The sequence below is a fragment of the Somniosus microcephalus genome, chromosome 8, assembly GCF_052327205.1.
Source record: "Somniosus microcephalus isolate GS21.2 chromosome 8, FLI_Smic_1.0, whole genome shotgun sequence".
Lineage (NCBI taxonomy): Eukaryota > Metazoa > Chordata > Chondrichthyes > Squaliformes > Somniosidae > Somniosus > Somniosus microcephalus.
In genome coordinates this window covers 149,051,342-149,078,787 of record NC_140994.1, presented here as the reverse complement: position 1 = coordinate 149,078,787, position 27,446 = coordinate 149,051,342, and the positions used below count along the sequence as shown (strand labels likewise).

The 27,446-nt window shown below is 46.6% G+C and overlaps 1 protein-coding gene across 4 annotated transcripts in view; it reads right to left on the bottom strand.

Moving 5' to 3' along the window:
• Nucleotides 1-4,641: 4,641 nt before the first annotated feature.
• Nucleotides 4,642-27,446, bottom strand: part of LOC147113864 (uncharacterized) — an 87,020-nt gene continuing 64,215 nt past the window's right edge. For 2 of the 4 annotated variants that reach the window (XM_085995240.1, XM_085995241.1), the window contains 8 exons: nt 20,063-20,167; nt 14,785-14,883; nt 11,383-11,457; nt 8,299-8,394; nt 7,869-7,905; nt 7,680-7,747; nt 7,543-7,596; nt 4,642-6,106 (listed from right to left, as the gene is read on the bottom strand). In XM_085995240.1, the coding sequence (XP_085851366.1) occupies nt 5,961-6,106; nt 7,543-7,596; nt 7,680-7,747; nt 7,869-7,905; nt 8,299-8,394; nt 11,383-11,457; nt 14,785-14,883; nt 20,063-20,167 (680 nt within the window). In that variant the 3' untranslated portion in view covers nt 4,642-5,960. Of the gene's footprint in view, nt 6,107-7,501; nt 7,597-7,679; nt 7,748-7,868; nt 7,906-8,298; nt 8,395-11,382; nt 11,458-14,784; nt 14,884-20,062; nt 20,168-27,446 lie in introns of all 4 variants that reach the window. The other 2 variants (XM_085995243.1, XM_085995244.1) reach the window with 2 other exon arrangements.

Here is a 27,446-nt window from a genome sequence, read left to right as displayed (position 1 = left end):
ACTGTGGCAAAGGATGCTGGTTTGCGGTATCATCCGGAAACAGTTCAGGCCAACCAGCCGTTGGAGCCTCTGTGGCTGTCTCTGCTCCTAGCAACAGTTGATCTGTGTGTCTTCTCCAGACGATGTCCTCAGCAGTCTCAACCGTGTAAGACACAGTGCCCGTCTGCGCGATCACCGTAGCAGGAACCCATTTCGGTCCAGTGTTGTAGTTTGGAGCTAGGACGTGCTCTCCAGGGTGAAACCATCTCTCCTTGGCTCTTTTCTCTCTCTTTTCAACTTGAGCTTGTTGTTGACAATGGACAACCTGTTCTGCCCTTGGAGGTTTGAGTAAGTCAAAACTTGTCCGCAACTGCCTCTTCATCATGAGCGAAGCGGGGGAAGTTTTGGTTGTGGCATGCGGCTCGTTCCTGTAGGACAACAGGAAGCTGTTCAGACGTTGGTGGATTGAGCCCTGACCTTGCGATGCCTTCAAGGCATGCTTCAAAGTTTGCACAAACCTTTCTGCCTGGCCGTTAGTAGAGGGATGATAGGGCGCAGACCTGATGTGTTGGACACCATTCACATGCAGGAAGGTTGCAAACTCCTGTGATACAAATTGTGGACCGTTGTCACTTACGAGTTGTTCCGGTGAGCCATAACGGCTGAACATCTCACCAAGTTTCTCAATTGTTTTCTCTGCCGTGGTAGACCTCATCACAGCGACCTCCGGCCACTTGCTATGAGTGTCCACAACCACAATAAACATCTTGGCCTAGAAATTCCCTTGGGTTTGCGCCCATTTAGGGGCGCAAGAGTGGGTTGCGCCGGAAGTTGCGTCGCCGCTGAAATTAGGTGGGCCTTTAAATCGGCGTAAGCCGGTAGCGCTGCGCCGGCACCGATGACGTCATCGGTGTGCGCAGCGCCCCGGTACCGCCCGAAACCACGCCGATCCCCATCTTCAGTAGTGGCCGCCTCTTCCCTGGCGGCCGCTAACAACGTTTTGAAAACCTGGCCGTGCTGCAGCCTTAGAGGCGCTATTTAAAGCGGAGGTGCGGCCGGCCGCTTTTTCGGCGGCCGCCTGCCCGCACCTCCTTCCCCAGCCTCCTCCACCCCCCCCCCCCCCGCGGCATTGCCGGCTGGTTTCCGTGGAGCCCGGCACTTCGCCGTTGTGCCGGGCTCTTTTGCCGGCACTTTCAACGGGGCTCCGGCCGTTGCAGGCACCTCCCCCTTAAGAGAAGGGGGAGGCCTGCAGTACAGCAGCCTGCCGCTCCGCATCGGGTGGCGCAGTGGGACCGGCAGCGCTGAAATTCACTTTCAGCGCCCCAAGTGGGGCGGGCACACCCTGTACCAGCGCCCGCTTCCACTTTGGGGCGCTGAAAGTGAATTTGGGGCGGGCACAACTGGCTCGGCGGCGGGCGCTAAATTTCCAGCGCAAACGTGCTGGCGGGGCGTCACCAAATTTATAGGCCCTTCTCTTCGAAAGGACCGGCGAAGTCCACATGTACTCGCTGCCACACTTCTGCAGGCCAATCCCAGGGGTGTAGGGTTGCCAGCTGTGGAACATTCTGGACCCTTTGACATGGGGAACATGTTTTGGCTTTCTCCTCAATATTCCCATCGAGACCTGGCCACCAGAAGTAGCTTCTTGCCATTTCCTTCATCCGAACCATCCCACTGTGGCCTGTATGAAGTTGTTGCAGTATAGGTTCCCTCAGAGGTGGCGGAATGATGACACGGCGTCCCCAAAGAAGACAACCTGCCTGGACGGAGAGCTCATTTCTTTTTGAAATGTAAGGTTTCAAACTAGGAGAATCTCCTATAGCTCTCCCTCGAATGACATCGTCCATTACCTCAGACAGGACTGGATCGTTGCGGGTGTACCTTCGCACCTGAACTGCAGTGACAGGTGCACCCTCCACTTGTCTAAAGTAGAAGATGTCTATCTGACGAGGCTCTGGGGGAGTAACAGGCAAGGGTAGCCTCGAGAGACCGTCTGCGTTGCCATGCAAGTCTGATTTGCGATATTTGATGTCATATGTGTCCCCTGACAACAGTAAAGCCCACCTTTGCATCCTGCTTGCAGCGAGAGACGGAATTCCGGTGCGGGGCCCGAAGATTGAAGTCAATGGACGGTGGTCCATCAGGAGTGTGAACCTTCTCCCAAACAGGTACTGATAACATTTTCGAATTCCAAAAACAATTCCCAAGGCCTCGCGCTCGATCTGCGCATAGTTACTCTCGGCCTTGTTCAAGGTGCGTGATGCGAAGGCGATAGGTTTCTCTTCACCCGAAGGCATGATGTGGGATATGACTGCTCCCACACCATATGGTGATGCATCACATGCTAGCTGCACGGGTAGCTTTGGGTTGAAGTGTGTCAGGACCTCCGATTTTAGCAATGCTTTCTTTGCTTGGGCGAAAGCTTCGTCGCACAGTTCAGTCCATTTCCATGTTTTGCCTTGACATAGCAACTGATGTAACAGCTTCAGCAATGTTGCTAAGTCTGGAATAAACTTCCCATAGTAGTTAAGTAGCCCCAGAAATGAACGTAACTGGCTCACATTCTGAGGTGCTGGGGCCTCCACAATCACCTTGACCTTTGACGGCACCTTATGCAGGCCAGTAGCGTCAATCACATGCCCCAGGTACTCAACTGAAGACTGAAAGAATTCACATTTGTCTTTACGAACTCTGAGTCCGTACTCTTTCAGTCGTTGTAGTGTCGCATCCAAGTTCAGAAGATGATCCTCCTCATTTGTCCCAGTGACAAGGATGTCGTCCAGGTAGCACTGGACTCCTGGCAGTCCACTCAAAATCTGATCCATTGCCCTTTGGAATAGAGCAGGGGCCGACGTAATTCCAAACGGAAGGCGGCAGTACCTGTATAGCCCCGTGTGTGTCACAATTGTCAGCAGCTCCTTTGATTTGTCATCGACATGCATTTGTAGATAAGCCTGGCATAAGTCTATTTTGCTGAACTTTTGCCCTCCGGCCAGGCCCGTAAAAAGATCATCAATGAGGGGAAGAGGGTACTGTTCCGCAGACAGCACCGGGTTAATAGTCACTTTAAAATCCCCGCAGATTCGAACAGATCCATCCTTTTTCAGGACAGGAACAATGGGTGTGGCCCATTTGCTCACGCTCACAGGCTCCAGGACTCCATTCTCGACTAAGGCCTCCAAGTTAGCCTCAACTTTTGGCCTAATTGCATAGGGTACAGGTCGGGCTTTGTGAAACTTCGGCTTGCTGTCAGGTTTAATGTCCAGTCTCACGCTGATCTTTTTCATGCTCCCAAGTTCCCCATTGAAGAGTTCTGCATGTTTGGTTAACACTGCAGTCAGACCTGACTCCCCTTTTGACATCATGCGGACTGCAGGCCAGTCCAGCGTGATTTTCTCTAGCCACGCACGTCCCAGTAGCGATGGGTAATATCCCTTTACCACATATAGTGGCAGTTTTGCAGTCTGTCCGTTCAATTTAACTGTCACCTCAATGACGCCTCTCATGGCCACAGGTTCGCCAGTATACGTCTTTAGCACAATGTTTGTTGGCTGAAGGGTAAGATGCTTTAGCATTTTGTTGTAGACAGTGTCTGAAACAAGGGACACAGCCACACCCGTGTCCACCTCCATCCACACTGATTGTCCCTCCACCAGTGGTGACACCCAGTAGCCATTTAAATCACCTGCAACCATCAGTATGTGCACCTCTTCCTCCTCAGAGGTGTCGCTCCCCTCTGTTTTGCTTGTTCCATCATACTGCACTGAATGAACACTCTTTTTCCTCTCGTCCAAATACAGACATTTTGCTTCCATGCTTCCCAGCTCTGTCTGTTCTTTTTTTACCTCTACAGGCACGTTCAATGTGACCCTTTTTGCCACAATTTCAGCATTCCAGCTCTGTACACCAGCAGTCATTAGCGTGATGGCCCGTTTTCCCACAACGGTAACATGTGCCGTTCCACGCACCTTTAGGCTCAGACGACACCTTGTGAACTCTCCCTGTTGAACTCAACTGGTGAGCCTCCTTTTCCGCCATCTCCATGGAGACACTAACTTCAATGGCCTTTTCAAGAGTAAGGTTGTCCTTAGTAAGAAGGCGCTTCTGTGTGGCTGCATTTTGCAGACCACACACAAGTCTGTCTCTAATGGTGTCATTCAGCACCTCCTTGAACTGGCAGTGTTCCGACAACCTTTTTAAAGCAGCAATAAACATCGTCACTGATTCCCCCTCCTCTTGATTCCGTTTATGAAATCTAAATCTCTCAGCAATAACCAGAGGTTTTGGTGAAAAATGTGCTCCAAGAATTTCCACTAGTTGCTTATATGTTTTAGTTCCTGGCTTATCTGGTTGCACGAGGCTGCGAAGTAAATTGAATGTCTTCGGCCCGATTACACTCAAAAAGGTAGGCACGACCTTTTCATTTGCCACCGCATTCGCCAATACAAAATAGTCAAAACGTTCCGTATATGTGCTCCATTGCTCCACATTTTCATCAAAATCACCGATGTTTCCTAATATAGCAGCCATCTCATGTTTCAAATTAAATTTTCTGTTTACTCACTGCACCCGTAACGTACGCAGATTCATCCGCTCCTCATTGCCACTTGTTGTGTCGGTACCTTTCTACCTAGACACAATTTAGGACTCAGAACTCAGAGATTCAAACATGAAGTGCTTTATTGGAAGGAAAGGAAGTTCTGGCAAGTTCCGAACAAAGAGAGCTAAACGTAACAGAGAACACCCAACCATTTATCTCCTGTGACAGCGCCACCACAGGTGGGAGGAGAACACACAATAGAACACACAATACATAACAGTTACGATCATGTAGTTACTCTGGGATTATGCCAGCCAGTGCCCTCCAGTACTGACCTCACGGACCTTGCAGGGTCAGTGGGAGGGCGGGTAATTTACAATGGGGCCATGCCACTGGAAACTTCTGCACCTGGCTGTCATTGGGGTTTCCCAGACTACCCCTAAAAGATTCCATGTAGACCCCCCTCGATCTCTTGTGTAAGGGGACCAATAGAAATGTTTTAAAACTCTTTCAAGGATCCACAATGCTTCTCCGGCCTGGATCCCCTTTGGTGAGGCCCATTTGAACCTTCCTGGAGGTCAGTATGTCTCATCTCATTGGTTGTACCAGCCTCCAGTCTTACGCCAGGTGTCTGACAGGCCAGAACAAATGAAACTCCCAGGTGGAACTCCCCAGCCCCGGCCCTACATCATTGCATCACTGCATTTGTAAGGTGTGGCCGGGAGTTTTGTTCCTCACAAGACCCAGCAGGTACTCCCAGTGCAGTGTAGGCTGAGACCTGGTCTGTATGGGTTCTGCCAAAATTCCAGGCTCTTCTGTAGCACTCCTGCTGGAAATGCTCCAGAAGGGCCAAACAGTTTTGGCCTCATTATTTTTATGGGTCTTTGCTTGAGAATTCCTTTATTTTTCCTAAAGGTGTGTAACAGCAGGGGGACAAAAACTAAAAATGTAGAGATAAAGTACATAAGCAGCTACAGTATTTCTCTTCGTGTATTTGGCTGAATGTGTTTGTTGCAGTTTGTACTCAATATTCTTTTCAATAGCAGCAGTGATGTATATGTGTATACAGGTGTGCCAGGATGTGTAAGCAGTCTTATAAGGAAAGTTAAGGCATGGTTCCTGCTCTGAATCTAATCATCTTGAATCAAGTCAAACCTTTGAACTGAGGTAATTCCTCTATAATAAGCATAGTAGTCCAAACATTCAAAAAGTAGCATGCATTTAAAATTTTCAGCATTTCATCTAGTTTTTCACCATTATTCTAGGCATCTATTGACAAAAATGATAATTAACAAAAATATAATTTACAAAGTTACAAGTTGTATAAATGTTACTGTGCTATAGCATACTCAATACTTAGTACCCAAAGTGATAAAGCACTCTGGAAAATAGTTCACCTATTAGTCCATGATACCATATGAGGAGCTGTTCAGAAGTAGCTTTATTTAAAGTATCTGTCAGAACCATGTACTAATAGGTAAGGTGAAAAAATAGAGTTTCCCATGCTGCATTGTGAGAGTCCCTGCATGCTCCTCTGTAGTTTATTCATATCTGCAGCATTGACTTCTGTCCATTTCTTTATACCAGCTGAAATTAAATATCAAAAAGGTTAATTAATAACAGTAACAGGAAACAGTTTAGAGTAATGATATAGCCATTGTCAGTGTGGATAAATCAATAATGAGAAGCAGAAACAATCACTCAAGCTACATACCATTTTGGATCTCCAAACATTTCCAGTACTGACTCTTACAATTATGGGAAAATAAATGATTTTTAAATAACAGTATCTATTATATTCTCTCACACCCCTTCCCTCGCCCCCTCCTTTTCTTCCCTCCCTCGCCCCTACTTTTCCCACCTTCTCCTCCTTTCTTCTCCACAATTCCTTCCCCATTCTAACATTCCTCACTCTTCTCCCCTCCCTCTCCCCTCCCCTGAAATGTCCTCCTCCTCCCTCCCTTTCTCCTCCTTCCTCCCACTCCTCCCTCTCCTTCCTCTCGCCCTCACCTCTGCCCTCTTCCTCTCATATCCACCTCCCTCTCCCACTTGCTTCTCCCTCTCTTTCTCCCCTTCTACCCATTCCCATACTTTGCCTCCCTGCTCCTCCTCCTCACCCCTACTCCTCCTTCCCCCTTCTTTCTCTTCTCCTCCCTCTCCTATTCTCCCTCCTGTCCCCTTTCCCTGCCTTCTTCTCCTTGTCTGTTTCCACTGCCTCGCCCCTCCTCCCTCCTTTCCTTCAGGCATGTCACGATTGGCCAACCATGATTTATTTCACTGACCTTCCCTTTTGTTCTTTCATCCCCTCCCCCTTTACCCAGCCCCTAAACTTGCTTTCCATTTCCTGTTTTTTTCCAGTTCTGACGAAAGGGCTTCGACCTGAAACGTTAACTCTGTTTCTCTCTCCACAGATGCTGCCTGGCCTGCTGAGTTTTTCCAGCGTTTTCTGTTGTTATTTCATGATTTATTTCTGTCATTCCTGCAGGAAATTCATACCTGGCTGCCATTTTGATTGGTGCTCTTTTAACTCTGTAAAAAATGGTTTAATAATCCTCTATTTTTCCAAAAAGGGGAAAATATCCCCAAGTGAGTAACTTGCTTTCCTTATATTTTAAGTAAGTTGTTTATACTACAGTTGTGTCCAAACCCGGTAATTGAAGTAGATTTATTGGAAAGATGAAAGCAATGCATGTGATGAAGGCCTGTTCAAGGTGAAGTGATCTCTGTTACAATTGTGTATTCAGGCTGTTTTATAATGTAGACTGTCACTAAATTGGTATTGCAAGAATATGCTATTCTATTTCAGAAGAAGAAAAGTCATGTGGGATGAAATGATGATGTCAAAGAAGAAGATATTTGCTTCTCATATAGAAAAGGTGAAGGGGATGGAGTAATTTACAAGGAAGTAATTTAATCTTCACAGTTTGTTGCTCAGCTTATAGTGGTCCACAAACAAATTTTAACTTTTTAAAAAAGACACACCTTTGTATTATCTATTTGTTGAAAGTGTTTATCAGTCTCACCAGCTTCAATGGAGTCATTCTGAAGAGACCCCTGCACCGATGATTCTTGTCCTCCTAAAGTACAAAATAAATATAAGCACTGCAGAATGCATTTACAATAGGAACAAAACATTCTGAATTTTGTATTCACTACGCACCAGCTTCAGTACTCAGAGTTCGCACAGAAACCAGAGTGATGCTCTCTTTTTCTCCATTAACTTGAGAGCTGAGGGAAAATACAGATTTATAGATTTTTAAAATCAATAGGCTCTGTGTCAGGTATTCTATTTCAATCTTTAACGAATAGTTAAATATGAGATGTAATTGTCTAACTGCATTTTACTTACCTTTCTGATGGTGCTGCATTCCTTGGCTTCCTTGTATCTATTAAGATAATAAACAATAAAATGTGGAAATATCAAAGAATAAAAGGTATTATAGCAAGATATGAGCAAAAGATTTTGTTGAATGGAAATTTATTATACTTTTACAATATCTGCTCATATTTCTTTCTAGAAAGTATAGTAAGTGAAATGGCTGATAGTTTCTAATAGTGAAATAAATTATAGAAAAAAAATCACTTTCCAAATGATAGCTTGAAATCTACCTGCTAGAAGTGTAAAGCTGCATTTTTTCATTGTAGGTTGAGTCATTCTATATTAGTTAGTTTTTAAAGGCAATCTTATTGGTAAAATGTATGATTTAAGACACAGTACATGTAACCAAAGTTAACATTAGAAAATGTTGGCAGAAAAGCATTATAAATGAGCTGGCTACCTTGCGATGAGTCCTGACAACATTTAATCCTCAGACTGATCACACTGACGAGGATCACCACAACTATTACAAGGATTAGGATCAGGATGATCACAGCTGAAAACACAAGTACAATAATTACATATTACTCCATCTTTAAGGTGAAAATGCTGGATCTCAAAAAGGTACATTTCAATGCGATGGGCAAACTCAAGAGCTAGGTAATGAAATAGTGAAGTAGAAGATAATATAATAGACAAGGAAAAAAGTTTAAAATGAGCATTATTAAATCAAAGGTACAAAAAAGAATGCAGAATCAGTAAAACTGTAATTAGGGAGAGAGAAAAAGACATTATGGAAAAAATGGCAATGTTACTGGAGAAAAGTATAGAACATTTAAAGGCAGCTTTAAATGGAGGACTTCTACCAATTTATACCTCTGTTACCTGGTTGTAAGTTAGACAAAGTGCAATAGGGACAGAAATTATGGCAATTCCAGTGCTTTACACTATCCTATCACAAGGGCTGATGTGTTGTCATATTCTAGGATGGGCACTGGATTGAAGGATTAGTTCTTTATTTGAAGGTGGGGACGAAGGTATTGGTGACTAAAGTAGCTATGTAATTCTGAAGACAAGACTTCAGTGATCAGTTGTGCTCTGATACCCCTTGCAGTAGTTAATGACGAGTCCTCTGAGTGCAGGTTATTGTGATGTTCTCTCCATGTACTTCGACCTCCAAAGCAGCTAGGGTCACCTCCCCAAGAAGGTCCAAGTCTAGACCTTTCTGTATTGGCAAAGTTATACAGGGCACAGCCAATTACAACTATGGATGATAAATAAGCATACTGCAGAGCCCCTGCCAATCTTTCTAGGCAGCGAAAGCGCCCCTTTAAGACCCTGATGTTTCTCTTGATGACTGCTCTTGTTCTCCACAGCACTCCTCTGTTGCTGTTCATGTTACTCTGAGTGGGGTTATTATCCATGGGAGCAGTGGGTAGTTCTTGTCACACACAAGCTATCCTTTTACCTGATAACCTTCTTTGAAAAGCTCAAACTAGGCTGAATTTCCAAGTTGAATATATCATGACAACATTGCATTGACATGCAAAACACACGCATCGGCATATTAGGGAATGGAAACCTTTCTTTTGAGGGTGTTGCAGGAATTTTCTGTATCATCTTGCAAAGCAACAGTGCCATCTATTTCACCCTTTACCTTTGGAAAGCCAACATCTTTGTAAAACTAGATGACCCTATGTTACTGCTCCCTTACTGTGCTGTCAAACTGATATTTTAAATTGTACTACCATCCTTGCCGCACTCTTTTGAAAATTTCTTTAGGTGAATGAGAGAGGATCTCACTGAAACTTATAAAATTCTAACAGGACTAGACAGACTAGATGCAGGGAGGATGTTCCCGATGGCGGGGGAGTCCAGAACCAGGGGTCACAGACTAAAGATAAGGGGTAAGCCATTTAGGACAGAGATGAGGCGGAATTTCTTCACCCAGAGAGTGGTGAACCTGTGGAATTCTCTACCACAGAAGGCAGTTGAGGCCAATTCATTAAATAAATTCAAGAAGGAGTTTGATATATTTCTTAAGGCTAAAGGGATCAAGGGATATTGGGAGAAAGCAGGGACAGGGTACTGAATTTGGATGATTAGCCATGATCTCATTAAATGGTGGCGCAGGCTCGAGGGGCCGAATCGCCTACTCCCGCTCCTATCTTCTATGTTTCTATGTAACCAAAACATCTGTATTTCCTCCCAGCTGCTTACTGTAGTAAACACTGATTTGATTCAGTTGGTGACATGTTCTCTGGGTTAAATACCTGTTTTTAGATCTCTCCCTGGCCCAAAAATGTTATTACATTTTTCTAAAACATTGTTAATTGGAATTTCCCAGGTTCTTAAATCTTTGTTGTGCCATTTCTGCACTCAACGTTCGAATACAATGTTTCTCTATTATGCTAAGTTGTCGCATTTCAGAATTTCACAAATCGATGAACTTACTCATTTCAGCTCAGCAAGAGCCATTGCTGAGTTAAGTTGGTAGATTCTGCTCTAGGGGTAGTGAATTTGACTAAAAGGTAATAGTAGAGTTAAAACAGAAAGTTGCAAAAGCTAGAGACAGTCAGGCAGCAAAGGCCTGCGAGTAGGATGGAAGGCCAGAGAGGAGCTCGAAAATAAATTTTACATCAAGCCAGATAACCTACTGAAGTGAGGTAATATACATTATTTTTATATTATGCAAAGACAGGTTGTATTGATGGAAATAAGTGAACCAAATTATAAATGTTGTCATATACGTTCACCTGATGGGAAATAAAATAGCTTAATGATTAATATCAAGTCTCATGTCACTCACTCTGTCGTTGGAGAGATTGAAGAAATGCATGTAAATGGACACAAGTATCCTTGGGTTATGCTATCATACAAGTAAATATAAGGCAGTGAGTCTACTCACATAAAAATAAGAGACTCAGACTGCCTAAGGGAGTGACTGACTCCACTGAACCTGAGAAGGTATCTACAGCAGACCTGAATTTGTAACCTCAGTTAAGTGACAATTTAACTACTTGAGAAAAATGAAAGAAGCATGCTAATGAATTATTATTACATAACATTAATTGATCTGCAACAATTTCCTTCAATTTTACAATATCAGGAAATTCAATCCCTTATTTGCTAAAACTGGAAAATTTTCTTTCTATAAGGCTTTATATCAAATAGTAAATTTTGCAAGGCAAGGCTCCTGGTGCGATGCTTCACTGACAGAAGCATATGTCACTAAATCAACCCTATAGTGTTAACTGATCTACCTGAAACCTGTGCTTCATCCAGTGAGACTCCATATCAGGAGTGGAGCCTTACAAGATTTACCCCTAAACCTGTAACATAGAACAAGAGGCCAAGGTCAAAATTAGGAACCAATTGACTCTCTTATCACAGTATCTAATTTTATTTTGAGCACCTCCATGTTTTTGTTTCTACTACCCTGCCTAACATATATACAATCAACTACCTGTGACAATTGACCAGAGATATAAAAGACAGAGCTAGATTGACTAAATGAACTGGGTATTTGATAGCAGAAAATTACCAAAGGCTAGTACAGACAAAGAGTTGGATCCACTTATAGCAGGAGCTGTGGTTGGCTCTACCTCAGATGTAGGATCTGTCAAAAGAAAATAATATATAACGTGTGCCATGCTGATTAGTTAACATGCAATTGAAGTAAAAACCTTCAAACCAAGGTACTTTGGTCTAAGCTGTACTTACCTAATTTTAGATAGTTACTATAAATATACAATTGCCTTCAATCCTCATATTTATTGACTTTTATAGCCTGCTTTAACAAACTTGAAGTTAGCTAATGCTTTCACAGTCACAAATAAATATGAAGCACCTGTTTCCCTAATACTGCATCAAATTCACACTTGCAAATTACCATGACAATGATTGATTGCGCTTTGAGGGAGATTTTTCATAATGAAGCCTGTTCAAGTTTCTCTCCATTTCAATCTGCCCCCCATTGATCCCTTAAGTTAGTTCCATAGCTCCATAGGGTGTGAAAGAGTCAGTACAGAATGTTAAAGAGCTTTTACTGTGCAGTATTGTCGATGTACTGTATTCATCCTGTGCAGTCAGGCACTGTAAATCTGACAGCAGGCGAAACCCGTTTTCCCTGAGTCTACAGATCTGCCACCAGTTCTCAGAGCTGCAGTGTGTTGGTGTCTTTATGACACGATGCAAATAGCAAGTATGCTGATGCACAGCACCAGTAACTATTTTGATGACCATGACCCGGATTTTTTAAGAATCAACCCCGTTTTTGAAACCAATTTGGAAAATGATGATCTGCGGCAGTTTAGGAATTGTCCATTTACCTACTGCCTTGGTAGCAGTGGAGTAAATGTCATTATGGCCTGAAAAATGGAAAAGTCGTGACTGGAATTATGTCATTAACAATAAGTCCACTATCTTTTTAGGAACTGCAAATCACATTTGTCATCAATTGCAGACACTCTAAATATAATTTATTTATATTAAAGCAATGAGGACAAGCCATAATTTGCACTTTGACATTTTTTTGATCAAGACCTATTATTAATACAAGAGCCCCCAAAATCCGTAGGGGGTGCATCCTGGCATAAGTACTGAAATGAACCTCCCAGTACCTCCACTGCTGACCTCAAATTCCCAAGGTCCCTTCATTTAAATGGCACCTGTACCATCATGTCACATCGGGTTGCCCACTCACCGAAGAGGCTAGAAAGTCTGACAGAAAACTAACTGGCCTGGGCTAGGAAGGGAAGAACCAGGTTTACGTCCCCAGAGATAACCTTCAGGTGGCCCAGTGGCCCCCTTTGTGCATATATTTCAAAACTGCATTTCCTTTTTGGGGGTCTAGGCCTTCGATTCCAGCCAGGACCCTGAGATGAGCCCCTCTTCCACTTTTTGCCAGGTTGGTACACCTACCAGACATTTGAGCCTCGATATTAACACCCCCACAAGGGTTGGTAGGGAGTTAAAAATGAAAAATGGGGTACGCGACCCCAGTCTGCCACGTATGTGCCCGCTGCCCATTCCAGTGATGGGATCATGCCATGCGAGTGTCCTACCATGGAGAAGTGGGATACTTCATTAACATATCTAAATCTGGCTCCCATAGTGCAATTGGGAGCCCAATTTAAACTTTATGGATTCCGGGTGGGTTTTCCAGGGGTCGGGAAACCCGGCAGTGAAAGGGAGGCTGGAGCTGCTGGCTCCACATGGTTAAGTGCCTTTCACAACACTCCTTGTAGACCAGTAGGAGCAGGTGTAATTCCTGGTCCCTCATCGACGCCTTTGGTATCGCCTCTGCTGATCGCGATGACCTCTCTTCACCCCCAGCCCCGATCTCTGACCTTCCCCCCCCCGCAATGGCCTCCCTTCCCCCCCAGCCCCAATCTCCAACCTTCCCCCCCCCGCAATGGCCTCCCTTCCCCCCCAGCCCCGAGCTTCAACCTTCCCCCCACCCGCGATGGCCTCTCCCCTACCCTGTTCCCGAGTGCCAATCGATGACCTTTTTCCCCCTCCCAATTGCCAGGGACCATCCCCAAGCTGTCAATTTGGCCGGCTGCTGGGTGGGAAGTGGAAGAAAAAAAATGATAATATGGTCCTGCTGTTAAGTCCGCGTCCCTGGCCTTGCCAGGTTCTTCTGCTATTTTCGGCCCCCCTGCTCCCTCCCCACCTTCCTGTAAATATCGGGGCCATAATATCATCAATGGATCTATGCTGGGTTCTTCTGAGTGCTGGGAAGAGGGGAATTCCTAATATAGTGAATCCCCACCTTTGGCCACACCCATTGGCAGCCTTGTTTGGGGTTAGGCGTAGGCTTCATCCCCAACATGCCATACAAGAAAATTTGTTGATCGTTGTGAGTGCTTTTCTTCCTTGGTTACTGAATGGTGGTAGATGTTTGTTAAGTAAACATACACATGTGAAGTACATTTACCTGTATTGTGTGAGTGTATGCAAAGTGTTTTCCATTAAACTTATTGCGTGTGGCTAAAAGGGTGTCACTGTAATCACACCTGTGGCTAATCAGTAATATACCTTATGTGTTCATGTGTGTGTGTGTGTGTGTGTATATTGTGAAGTCATGTTTGTACTTTGCTTCTATCTTGTGATAAAATATTTTTCTGCTGTAGTTCTCATTAAATTACATATATTTAATTTCTAAAATAACTCACAATTAAGCAATGTTTAAATACATTTAAGATAGTGAAACAAACAGGATAGATTACTGTCATCTTGAATGTAATGTGTTAACTAATATAGAGTTAATCTAAGATGTATCCACTTGTGGGTGAGACCAGAACCAGGGGCCATAAATATAACATAGTTACTAATAAACATAGAAACATAGAAGATAGGAGCAGGAGTAGGCCATTTGGCCCCTCGAGCCTGCTCCACCATTCAATGCGATCATGGCTGATCATCCAAATTCAGTACCCAGTCCCTGCTTTCTCCCCATACCCCTTGATCCCTTTAGCCTTAAGAAATATATCCAACTCCTTCTTGAATATATTTAAAGTATTGGCCTCTATTGCCTTCTGTGGTAGAGAATTCCACAGGTTCACCACTCTCTGGGTGAAGAAATTCCTCCTCATTTCTGTCCTAAATGGCCTACCCCTTATCCTTAGACTGTGGCCCCTGGTTCTGGACTCCCCGACCATCGGGAATCCAATAGGGAATTTTTCACCAGAGAGGGGTTAGAATATGGAACTCGCTACCACAAGGAATGATTGAGGAGAATATCATAGATGCATTTAAGGGGAAGTTAGATAACTACACGAGGGAGAAAGGAATAGAAGGATATATTGATGGATTTGGATGAAGAAGGGTGGGAGGAGACTTGTGTGGAGTATAAACACCGGCATGGACCTGTTGGGCCAAATGGCTTGTTTCTGTGCTGTAATACTTTGTAACTTTGTAATAATCCAGTGACAGTCTTTACCTGTTGCTTCAGTCTTGCTGGATGATGTTATAGAGTATGTGCTCTGTACAGTAGATGTCAAAGAGAAAGACGTTGGCTTCTCAGCAACACTTTGGTTAACTGCAAGGAAAAATCAAGTAAATATAGTTCCAATGTAACTAAAAACTACAAACACTGATAACCATGAGGTAGATAATTATTTCTGAAAAATGAATTGTCCTTGTAACACAAATTTACTGCATGTGAATACAATCACATCTTCAATTTTGTGGAATTACTGTGGCAGAGTGTAAACCTCTACCCGGATGCAATTTGTGCTCTTTTTTATTAACATAGAAGGTGGTACAGTATTCTGAAAGCAATGTCATGTTTCACAGCTAAGAATCCATAGCATTCCAGTTGCCTTTTCAACATCTTTACAGCAGTTCTGAGGGCAAATTTTATAACCGACGGAGAAGTTGGTTGAGGCGCGGAACAAATAGAGCTCTCCGAAAGCGGCATTGCTGAATCTTCATTCTGACATTCTCTGCCAGCCTAAATTGCTGTTACACATTCTGAGGGAAAGCTTTATTTTAATATTATAATGTGTTCCAATTGTATTAAAATGAGGCTGGTACAATTCATTAATGTTCTGGCAGGGATTGTGCCTTGTGCTCAGCTTGTCAGTGTAAAATTGGCAATGAGGGGAAGGCACATTCTTGTTCAGAAAATCTTGGCACTTGCTTCTGCATCATCGCCCAGTTTGCAGCACTAATAAAACAGCAATATCAGAAAAATGAATGCGCCTCCCTTTAGAGGTGGATTCCCACTTTAAATAGGGTCCTGGATGCCAGAAATTACGTCAGAAGGTGGGTAGGCTATCTAATCCTGACGTGATCGGGTAGAAAGCCTGCCAATCGAATGTTAATGAACCCTAGGAGTTAAAATACCCCGGGCCTGAAATTTATGACAGTGGGTTCATTTTTCATTCACTCTGTGCCCCCCCTGGCCGAAAACCCCTCCTGGTTAAAATCCACTTCATTCTCCCCTCTAACTGTCCCCACTAATATTAGCACTCTTCGTTCTCTACTTCAACAATTCAACCTAGCACCCTTCCTCTCGACAGTTACATGAGTACTTTTCTTCCACAAGCCAAATCCATGCTGGCACTCTTCCCACCCCCCCGCCCCCCGCCCCACCAGTTCATGCTGCCTCTTTCCATTTCTATTCATTCTCAGTTAATGCTGGTATTCTTTTTCCTCCCCCACCCCAAAGCACCACTCCAGATTTTCCCCCTCCCCATGTTCCCAGCTTCTCTCTTTCCACCCAAAGTACCAGTTCCAGCTTCTGCCCTTTCCCTCTCCCTTTAATTGTCATCTGTTTCTCCCTACCCTCGCCTCTTCATTGCCACCCATTTCTCCTTTCACAGGCATCCAATACCCTTTATACTCCTATCCATGCCCCCTTGCACTGCTATCTATTCCTCTCTTTCATTGCCATCAATTTTTTTGTCTTTCACTGCTATCCATTCTCCCTTTCATTAACATTTTTGCTCCCCATCACTGACATAATTCATTTCTTCCCGCGTCTTGCACTTATCTAACTTCTGTGGCTACAGCACTGGGATAGATCCCTATGGTGGAGCAATAAAAGGTCACACAGTAGTCCAGACTCAGAAGAGCACATGTTGCAAGCTGGCATGTTTTTTTTTATTCATTGATGGGATGTGGGCGTCGCTGGCTAGGCCTGCATTTAGTGCCCATCCCTAATTGCCCTTGAGAAGATGGTGGTGAGCCGCCTTCTTGAACCGCTGCAGTCCATATGGTGTAGGTACACCCACAATGCTGTTAGGAAGGGAGTTCCAGGATTTTGGCCCAGCGACAGTGAAGGAACGGCGATACAGGTCCAAGTCAGGATGGTGTGTGGCTTGGAGGGGAACTTATAGGTGGTGATGTTCCCATGCGTCTGCTGCCCTTGTCCTTCTAAGTGGTAGAGGTCGCGGGTTTAGAAGATGCTGTTGAAGGAGCTTTGGCGAGTTGCTGCAGTGCATCTTGTAGATGGTACACACTGCAGCCACAGTGCGCCGGTGGTGGAGGGAGTGAATGTTGAAGGTGGTGGATGGAGTGCCAATCAAGCGGGCTGCTTTATCCTGAATGGTGTCGAGCTTCTTGAGTGTTGTTGGAGCTGCACTCATCCAGGCAAGTGGAGAGTATTCCATCACACTCCTGACTTGTGCCTTGTAGATGGTGAAAAGGCTTTGGGGAGTCAGGAGGTGAGACACTCGCCGCAGAATTCCCAGCCTCTGGCCTGCTCTTGTAGCCACAGTATTTATATGGCTGGTCCAGTTCAGTTTCTGATCAATGGTAACCCCCAGGATGTTGATAGTGGGGGATTCAGCGATGGTAATGCGATTGAATGTCAAGGGGAGATGGTTAGAGTCTCGCTTGTTGGAGATGGTCATTGCCTGGCACTTGTGTGGTGCGAATGTTACTTGCCACTTGTCAGCCCAAGTCTGAATGTTGTCCGGGTCTTGCTGCATATGGACACGGACTGCGTCAGTATCTGACGAGTCTCGAACGGTGCTGAACAGTGTGCAATCATCAGCAAACATCCCCACTTCTGACCTTATGATGGAGGGAAGGTCATTGATGAAACAGCTGAAGATGATTGGGCCTAGGACACTGCCCTGAGGAACTCCTGCAGTGATGTCATGTGATTGAGATGAATGACCTCCAACAACCACAGCCAACTTCCTTTGTGCTAGGTATGATTCCAACCAATGGAGAGTTTTCCCCTTGATTCCCATTGACTTCAGTTTTGCTAGGGCTCCTTGATGCCACACTCAATCAAATGCTGCCTTGATGTCAAGGGCAGTCACTCTCACCTCACCTCTTGAGTTCAGCTCTTTTGTCCATGTTTGGACCAAGGCTGTAATGAGGTCAGGAGCTGAGTGGCCCTGGCGGAACCCAAACTGGGCGTCAGTTAGCAGGTTATTGCTGAGTAAGTGCCGCTTGATAGCACTCTCGACGACACCTTCCATCACTTTGCTGATGATTGAGAGTAGACTGATGGGACGGTAATTGGCCGGGTCGGATTTGTCCTGCTTTTTGTAGACAGGACATACTTAGGCAATTTTCCACATTGCCGGGTAGATGCCAGTGTTGTAGCTGTACTGGAACAGCTTGGCTAGGGGCGCAGCTAGTTCTGGAGCACAAGTCTTCAGTACTATTGCCGGAATGTTGTCAGGGCCCATAGCCTTTGCAGTATCCAGTGTCTTCAGCCGTTTCTTGACATCACGTGGAGTGAATTGAATGGGCTGAAAACTGGCATCTGTGATGCTGGGGACCTCAGGAGGAGGCCGAGATGGATCATCCACTCGGCACTTCTGGCTGAAGATAGTTGCAAATGCTTCAGCCTTGTCTTTTGCACTCACGTGCTGGGCTCCACCATCATTGAGGATGGGGATATTTTTGGAGCCTCCTCCTCCTGTTAACTGTTTAATTGTCCACCACCACTCACGACTGGATGCGGCAGGACTGCAGAGCTTTGATTTGATCTGATGGTTGTGAGATCGCTTGGCTCTGTCTATCGCATGTTGCTTCCGTTGTTTGGCATGCAAGTTGTCCTGTGTTGTAGCCTCACCAGGTTGACACCTCATTTTTCGGTATGCCTGGTGCTGTTCCAGGCATGCTCTCCTGTACTCTTCGTTAAACCAGGGTTGATCTCCCGGCTTGATGGTAATGGTAGAGTGAGGAATATGCCGGGCCATGAGGTTACAGATTGTGGTTGAATACAATTCTGCTGCTGCTGATGGCCCACAGCACCTCATGGATGCTCAGTTTTGAGTTGCCAGATCTGTTCGAAATCTGTCCCATTTAGCACGGTGGTAGTGCCACACAACACGGTGGAGGGTATCCTCAACATGAAGACGGGACTTCGTCTCCACAAGGACTGTGCGGTGGTCACTTCCACCAATGCTGTCATGGACAGATGCATCTGCAACAGGTAGATTGGTGAGGACGAGATCAAGTAGGTTTTTCCCTCTTGTTGGTTCCCTCACCAGCTGTCGTAGAACTGGAAGAAGTTGCAGAGGTAGGGTGGAGAGGTTGAGGCTGATTTCGTACATGAGAATTTTGAGGTCAACGCTTTAGGAAACTGGGGACCACTAGAAGTCAGTGAGGAGATACCTACCTTCACCTAACCCATTCCAACCTGCACCAATGTAACCAGCACATTTCCTGCAATGGCTTCTTATTCTGTGACTACATGGTTACTTGCGGCATGCCCCAAGATTTCAATCTTGGCCCTTTCCTATTCCTTATACACATTCTGCCTTTCAAACTTGTGACTTGACTGCTTGCACTCAAAACAATTTCAAGTGTTTCTCACCTTCCAGCAACAATCTGGAACAATTTTGTGAAATTTCTGTCCTTGGTATAACTATATCCAGACTCACTCTATTATTATGCTACCTAAAATACATGCGCACAAACACACACACACACTTATGACCACACAAGTTACATTGGTTGTTTAAACTGCACAAAAGTAGAGTGTAGGGCCTAGAAATTCAGTTGGGCGCCGTTTGGGGCGCCAAGCTCGCCTGGGTGCCGGAATTACCGCTGTGAGCGGAGCCACTTGCGCCATCCCGATATTCAGTTTCTGCGCCCCAAACGGAAGCGGGCCGCTACTCGAGGCTCCCCGCGCCCCGCTTGGGGCGCTCACCCTGAATATCGCCGCGCTAAGGGCCACAGCGCCATACGCTGCGGCACGGCACGCTGCGGTACTGCAGGCCTTCCTCCCACTGTTAAGGGGGAGGTGCCTGCAACAGCGCGATCCCCGCTCGTGAGTGCCGGCAAATGAGCCCGGCACCAAGGAGAAGTGCCGGGCTCTTGGGAAACAGCCGGCAATGCCGCGGGGGGGGGGGCGGGGTTTAGGAGGCCGGGGACGGAGGTGCTGGCAGGCGGCCACCAAAAAAGCGGCCGCCCGGCACCTCCACCTTAACTTGCGCCACTACCGCCACAGGTAGGCCCTGTGAACCGGTCGCGATTTGCGACCGGCGTTAAAGAGGCGGGCGCGACCAAATATGGTGATCGGGGCGGGTGCGGGGCGCTGCGCACACCGATGACGTCATCGGTGGTGACGCAGCGCTACAGACTAACGCCGCCATTAGCGCCCCGCTAAATATCGCGGGAGGTGTGGCCAGTGGCGCTAAAGCCATTGAGTGCCCTCTTTGGGCGTTAACTGGTGGCGCAGCCCACTGAATTTCTAGGCCTAGATCTATGGCACAGCAATATTTTAATGCAGTGACAGGTTTTACCTATTGCTTCATTCCTCGCATGGGTTGTCAGTTCAGCTGTAGAGTTTTCACTTCCTGCAGATGGTGTAATGGCGAAAGTGTCTGCCACTGAAAAGCTATTTGACACTACAAATGAAAAGTATTTTAATTATGATAATCACAACAAGAGCTAGAAACATTTATTAGCAAATAGTAAGGTAATAATTATAGTTTTGCTTTCAATTTATATTTTTGAGACAAAGTTGACAACTCAGTAAGGTGAGGAATGGAAAATATTTCAATTTATACCCAGTGTTAGCATCAGGCAGTATCCTGCATCAGGACGAGAGGGGTAAAAGATTGAAAGACTTGCATTTATATAGCGCCTTTCACGAATACCAGATGTTCCAAAGTGCTTTACAGCCATGCTAAATGGGATAGATTCAGAACAGATCTAGCAGTTCAAAACTGGGCATCCATGAGGTGCTGTGGGACATCAGCAGCAGCAGAATTGTACTCTACCACAATCTGTAACCTCATGGCCTGGCATATCCCTCACTCAACTATTACCATCAAACCAGCGGACCAACCAAGGTTCAATAAGGAGTGCAGAAGAGCATGCCAGGAGCAGCACCAGGCGTACCTAAAAATGAGGTGCCAACCTGGGGAAGCAGCAACACAGGATTACATGCATGCTAAACAGTGAAAGCAGCATGCTATAGACAGAGCTAAACGATCCCACAATCAATGGATCAGATCAAAACTCCGCAGTCCTGCCACATCCAGTCGTAAATGGTGGTGGACAATTAAACAACTAACAGAAGGAGGAGGCTCCATGAATATCCCCATCCTTAGTGATGGCAGAGCTGAGCATGCGAGTTCAAAAAACAAAGCTGAAGTGTTTGCAACCATCTTCAGCCAGAAGTGCCGAGTGTATGATCCATATCGGCCTACTCCCGAGGTCCCCGCCATCACAGAAGCCAGTCTTCAGCCAATTCGATTCACTCCACTTGATATCAAGAAACGGCTGAGCGCACTGGATACAGCAAAGGCTATGGGCCCCGACAACATCCCAGCTGTCGTGCTGAAGACTTGTGCTCCAGAACTAGCTGCGCCTCTAGCCAAGCTGTTCCAGTACAGCTACAACACTGGCATCCATCCGACAATGTGGAAAACTGCCCAGGTGTGTCAGGTCCACAAAAAGCAGGACAAATCCAATCCGGCCAATTACCGCCCCATCAGTCTACTCTCAATCATCAGCAAAGTGATGGAAGGTGTTGTTGACAGTGCCATCAAGCACCACTTTCTCACCAATAACCTGCTCACCGATGCTCAGTTTGGTTCCGCCAGGACCACTCAGCTCCAGACCTCATTGCAGCATTGGTCCAAACATAGACAAAAGAGCTGAATTGCAGAGGTGAGGTGAGAGTGACTGCCCTTGACATCAAGGCAGCATTTGACTGAGTGTGGCATCAAGGAGCCCAAGTAAAATTGAAGTCAATGGGAATCAGGAGGAAAACTTTCCATTGGCTGGAGTCATACCTCGCACAAAGGAAGATGGTTGTGGTTGTTGGAGGTCAATCATCTCAGCCCCAGGACATCGCTGCAGGAGTTCCTCAGGGCAGTGTCCTAGGCCCAATCATCTTCAGCTGCTTCATCAATGACCTGCCCTCCATCATAAAGTCAGAAATGGGGATGTTCACTGATGATTGCACAGTGTTCAGTTCCATTCGCAACTCCCCAGATAATGAAGCTGTCCATGCCCGCATGCAGCAAGACCCGGACAACATTCAGGCTTGGGCTGATAAGTGGTCTGAGTCAGTCAAGTGACCACTCAGAGTTCTTGGACGAGACACAAATAGGCCGCAGCCAGTATGTTTTAGCAATAGATCAGATTTAATAAGCTTGTAGCATAATTAATACTTAACATTAGGCGATAGTAAAGCGAATAGCTCGCAGCCCTTGGTCTCTGGAGCCCTTCGGACACAGGCAACGTTGTCGTAAGTCTGTTCCTTTTCTTCGCAGCAAATCTCTGTGTGAAGTAGTTCTTTGAGTATCGAGGTTTCAACCCATTCCTTATCAACAGTTCGTTTGGCCAGTGTCCATATATAGTCTTTAACAAAATCACCTTTTTTAATTGGTTCTAATGGTCAAAATACCATTGTCACTCAGGTTAAGGTAGCATCCCGCCTTTCCAGTATATTTCCATTAACTCTGTTCCGCTGTCATGTTATCTTGTTTATAGCTTTTCACCCCATTGGAATTTACCATATCTCTTTCATTTCATTGCCTCCCTGGCACAAGGCCTTTATACCAAGAGCCCATAACATTCTGCTCTCTCATTTGTCTTGAGGTATCCAGACTATTTCACTTTAATCTACCAGATAAATACCTTAACTTCCATGATCTCTCTCATTTTATTGGAATTTATACTAATTATCCTTTCAATGTTGTTGCAATTAGTTTTCTTAAGTGAATTCTAAGTTCTATTCAGCATTATAATATGTTTTTCTTAGCAATTTAATGATTTGACCTTCACTTCCAGCCTGTAGCTGCTTGTTATCAAATCTTAGTCAAAACTGCTTTTGACTGTCTGCAGCTGCATTTTGAACAAGTCTTAGTTTTTTAGTTACTCAGGAGTAATTATGGGTAATATTATTTGGTCAATGGCTACACTTGAAGTTATACATATATGATTCTCATCTACTAAATATCTTTAAATATCAGCCTTTCCTACGGTGGCAAGTAACATTCGTGCCACACAAGTGCCAAGCAATGACTATCTCCAACAAGAGAGAGTCTAACCACCGCCCTTTGATATTCAACAGCATTACCATCGCCGAATCCCCCACCATCAACATCTTGGGGGTCACCATTGACCAGTCACATAAATACTGTGGCTACAAGAGCAGGTCAGAGGCTATGTATTCTACAGCGAGTGTCTCACCTCCTGACTCCCCAAAGCCTTTCCACCATCTAGAAGGCACAAGTCAGAAGGATGAGTGCAGCTCCAACAACACTCAAGAAGCTCGATACCATCCAGGACAAAGCAGCCCGCTTGATCGGCACCTCATCCACCACCTTAAACATTCACTCCCTCCACCACCGGCGCACCGTGGCTGCAGTGTGTACCATCTACAAGATGCACTGCAGCAACTCGCCAAGACATCTTTGACAGCACCTCCCAAACCTGCGACCTCAAACATCTAGAAGGACAAGGGCAGCAGGTGCATGGGAACACCATTACCTTTAAGTTCTCCTCCAAGTCACACACCATCCTGACTTGGAAATATATCGCCAGTCCTTTATTGTCGCTGGGTCAAAATCCTGGAACTGCCTCCCTAACAGCACTGTGGGAGTACCTTCACGACACAGGCTGCAGTGGTTCAAGAAGGCGGCTCACCACCACCTTCTCAAGGGCAATTAGGGATGGGCAATAAATGCTGGCCTTGCAATGCCCACATCCCAGGAACTAATATAAAAAAAATGAAGTACTTTTTTTGAAGTGTAGTCACTGTTGTAATGTAGGAAACACGGCGAGATCCCACAAACAGCAATGTGATAATGACCAGATAATCAGTTTTAGTGATGTTGATTGAGGGATAAATATTGGCTAACTCACCTGCTCTTCTTTGAAATAGTGCCATAGGATCTTTTACATCCACCTGAGAGAGCAGATTAGGTTTAATGTCTCATCCAAAAGACGGCACTTCCAACAGTCCAGCACAGCACTCCCTCAGTACTGCACTGGAGTGTCAGCCTAGATTTTTGTATTCAAGTCTCTGGAGTGGGACTTGAACCCACAACCTTCTGACTCAGAGGCGAGGGTGCTACCAACTTTTTTCTTATATGTTATTTATTGAACATTAAAAACATTTACAACATCATGATCATTCCATTGCATCATACAAATCCATTCCACCGCTCTGCACAGCCATTCCTCCACCACATATTAAATCAAAACCTGAAGTTTAACTTGTCTCCCATAACATATACTAATCTATTGTACTTTAAAAATTGATCAGTAATCATGGCTCCGAATAAGGGAAGTGTGCCCGATAATCCCCCCATCATTTAATCGCCGGTCCTTCTCTCCTCTCATGCTCCTTCCCAACTTTTCAGGAAGCTGTTACTTTCTCCTGCAGCCTCCGGCTCTTTTTCACCTCCTGTTTGAACCTTCCCTACAGTTTCAGCCTCTTCCTTACTTTAGATTTGAGCCGAGGAGCTGCCCCTCACTAACCTTTCTCTTTCCACACAATGCCACCCCATCCCCCACTTCCATATCTCTGTCCCCCTCTGAATCCTCACTCTCGATCTCTTCGATAACCTCCCGTCCTTGCTCTCCGTCAGATACATAAACTCCCTTAGAGAGTCTTCCTGCTATCACGGTTTCTCCAACAGTGCCACTCCCTTCGGCCTCATCTCCACCGCTGACCCTTGCTTCCCGTTTCTTCTCTCTCTCTAAAACAATGGCGCATCTCATCTGCACCTATCTTGCTCCCTTCTGGCATCTTTGTCTCCCTGCTGCCGTCTGTGTAGTGTATGTACCCGTCTACCTTTAAGAGAACTATTGTATGTAACCGTTCACCTTTAAGAGAACTATTTTAGGTGTGGCACTACTTTGTTTGGCTTCTGTATACGGTAATACCGACGGTGACCACACCAGTATATAAGTGTTGTGCCAGGAGTTATTGGGCAGATTCGCCCTGACCTTCGAATAGTAAAGTCCTGTTTTAAGTTACTCTTGGAGTCTGTGTATTAATTAACTAAACAACCCACAGACTTTACAGTGGCGACGAGTCCGATCGTACCCTGCGGCAACAATAATTCCGAAGCAGTTAACGAGCGTCGAGAAGAGGCAACCGCCCTCGTCATTCTGCTGGGAGAAAACTCGAGTCTGCAGAGCTGGAAAGGAGGAAGAATTCAGAGACAAAGACCTAGAAATTCAGCTGTTTGCGCCAGCCGTTAGCGCCAGATTTCCGGCGCTATCCACTTAGTGCCCGGGCACCGCCGGATCTGCGCCTACACCGAAATTCAGCTGGGCTTTAGCGCCGGCGCAAAGTGTTAGCGCCTGCTCAGCTGCGCGCGCATCTTATGATGTCATTCCGTCGTGCAACGCCGTTTGTGCGCCCCAAACCGGAAATTCAGTGGCGCCCGGCCGATGTGGGCATGGCGCTGCTAAGAACTGTGAAATGGAACTCAACAGAGGCCCTGTGGGATTCGGGGAGCGCTAATTAAAGGGCACATCCACTCACCCATAAAAGCCAGCCATTTCGCTGCAATGACTTGACTGGTTTGGATTTCTGCACAGAGAGCAAGGCACAGAGATTACTGATTTTGGACACCATAGGAGAGGTATTTTTGGCTTCTAGCCAGTGCTTTGACATTTGCATCCTTGTGATTTTGCTGTTTGGAACTTTGTAATGGGGGCTGCATGGGGGGCCAACCCTCAGTTGCTACATTTTGTGCGAAGGGCTCGCAGACGCTTTGAGAGAGGGCCAGGCATGCCTAGACGCAGAGGGGCCATTAGGCGTCGCCAATGTAGGCCTTACCCAGTCAGGCAATACCGGGAGCAGGTCTCATATCTCACCATGACTGCGGCGCATTGTGTTAAGAGGCTGCGCTTCAGAAGGGAGGTGGTTGGAGAGATCTGCCAGCTGCTTCATGCAGATTTGCAGCCACAGCTCATGTCCAGGGCGTCTCTCTCGGTGGAAGTGAAGGTCACGGTGGCTCTCAGCTTTTATGCAAGCGGCTCCTTCCAAGCCGCTGCTGGGGACATTGCGAACATCTCCCAGTTCGCCACGCATCGCTGCATCCGACAGGTCACCGAAGCACTTTTCGCGAGGAGGCACCAATTCATCTCCTTCCCCATGACCCAACACAAGCAGGAGCAGCGTGCAGTCGGATTTGCCAGGATCGCGGGCTTCCCCATGGTGCAGGGCGCCATTGACTGCACGCATGTGGCTATGCGGGCACCTATCCACAATGCCGAGCAATACCGCAACCGGAAGGGCTACCATTCCCTAAATGTGCAGCTGGTGTGTGACCACAGGCAGCGCATCCTAGCTGTCAATGCCCGCTTCCCAGGAAGCAGCCACGATGCCTTTATCCTGCGCCAGACTACTGTGGCTGACATGTTCCAGGCACAGCCTCCACCAAGGGGATGGCTTATCGGGGACAAGGGCTACCCTTTGTGCAGATGGCTCATGACCCCGCTCCGCGCGCCCAGGACCCCAGCGGAGCTGGCATACAACAAAAGCCATCAAGCCACAAGGAACCTAATAGAGCAAATGATAGGTGTCCTCAAGCAACGGTTCCGTTGCCTGGATCGTTCGGGCGGGTCTCTTCAGTATTCGCCGGATAGAGTCTCCCAGTTCGTCGTGGTGTGCTGCATGCTCCACAACCTGGCTATCCGCAGGACTCAGGCACTGCCACCTGACATTGCCCCACCACCTCAGGAGGACGAGCAGGAGGACCCTGAGGAGGAGGAGCACCAGGCCAGGAGGGAGCGACAAGGTCCAAGGGCCGTCCGCCGGGGGCTTATTGCTCGACACTTCTAGGCCCCCTGTCAGGGAATGGCCTGGGCCACTGAGCACAGCTGAAGGCAGCCGCTCCGCAAGCCCTCAGCCGGTTAACCCAACAACCACTTGAAACATGACACCTGCACATGGTGAATAAATAAACATCTTTATTTCAAAAACTCAGGGCCCTTCCCACATGGAAGAGCAAAACAGAGAAGACCCCCAAAAAACAGTCACAAACTTCTGTCACTCCCAAAACCTGGGGAGGACTAACAAAACATCACCATCCAAATGGCCTTCCTCACTGGCCTAACAAAAACAAGCCCCCCCCACAACACAAACACCCCCATAAAACCAAACAACATAATGCCCCCCAGAACAGAAGCCCCCGCATCACCCAAACCCTCGCTCAACACACTCTATTCGGTGTGGCGAGAGGGCGAGTCTGTCGACAGCCGTCTTTTGCCCCGGCCCGTCCTGCTGCTGCACCTCAAGCTGGGCCGTGAGGCTGTGGCGAGGCTGGGGGAAGGATCTTCAGGGCGACAAGGCGTCTCGCCAGATACCCTTGGGGGTCGGCCTACACGAGGGCGGGCCCGGGAGGGGCCGGCTGGTGGCTGCTGCAGCTGTGGGTGGCCCTCTTCACTGCCTGCAGCAGCTCCTTGCACCCTGGCTGGGGGAGTGGCAGGCTCGCCTGCACCAATGGGGACAAGGTGGGTGATGCCAGGCGCGCGCTGGTCGCCAGACACACGTGCACTCGGGCGGCCTGGCCGGGGAGCAAGCGCGCCAAACTGTTGGTCGCCAGACCGGTGTGCGGCAGCAGGGCGGCGGCTGGCCTGGTGACGCCTCCGCGCCAGTGCGAGGGTGGCAGAAGTCAGTGCCCCAACTGCGCCGGCATGTGCCCGCAT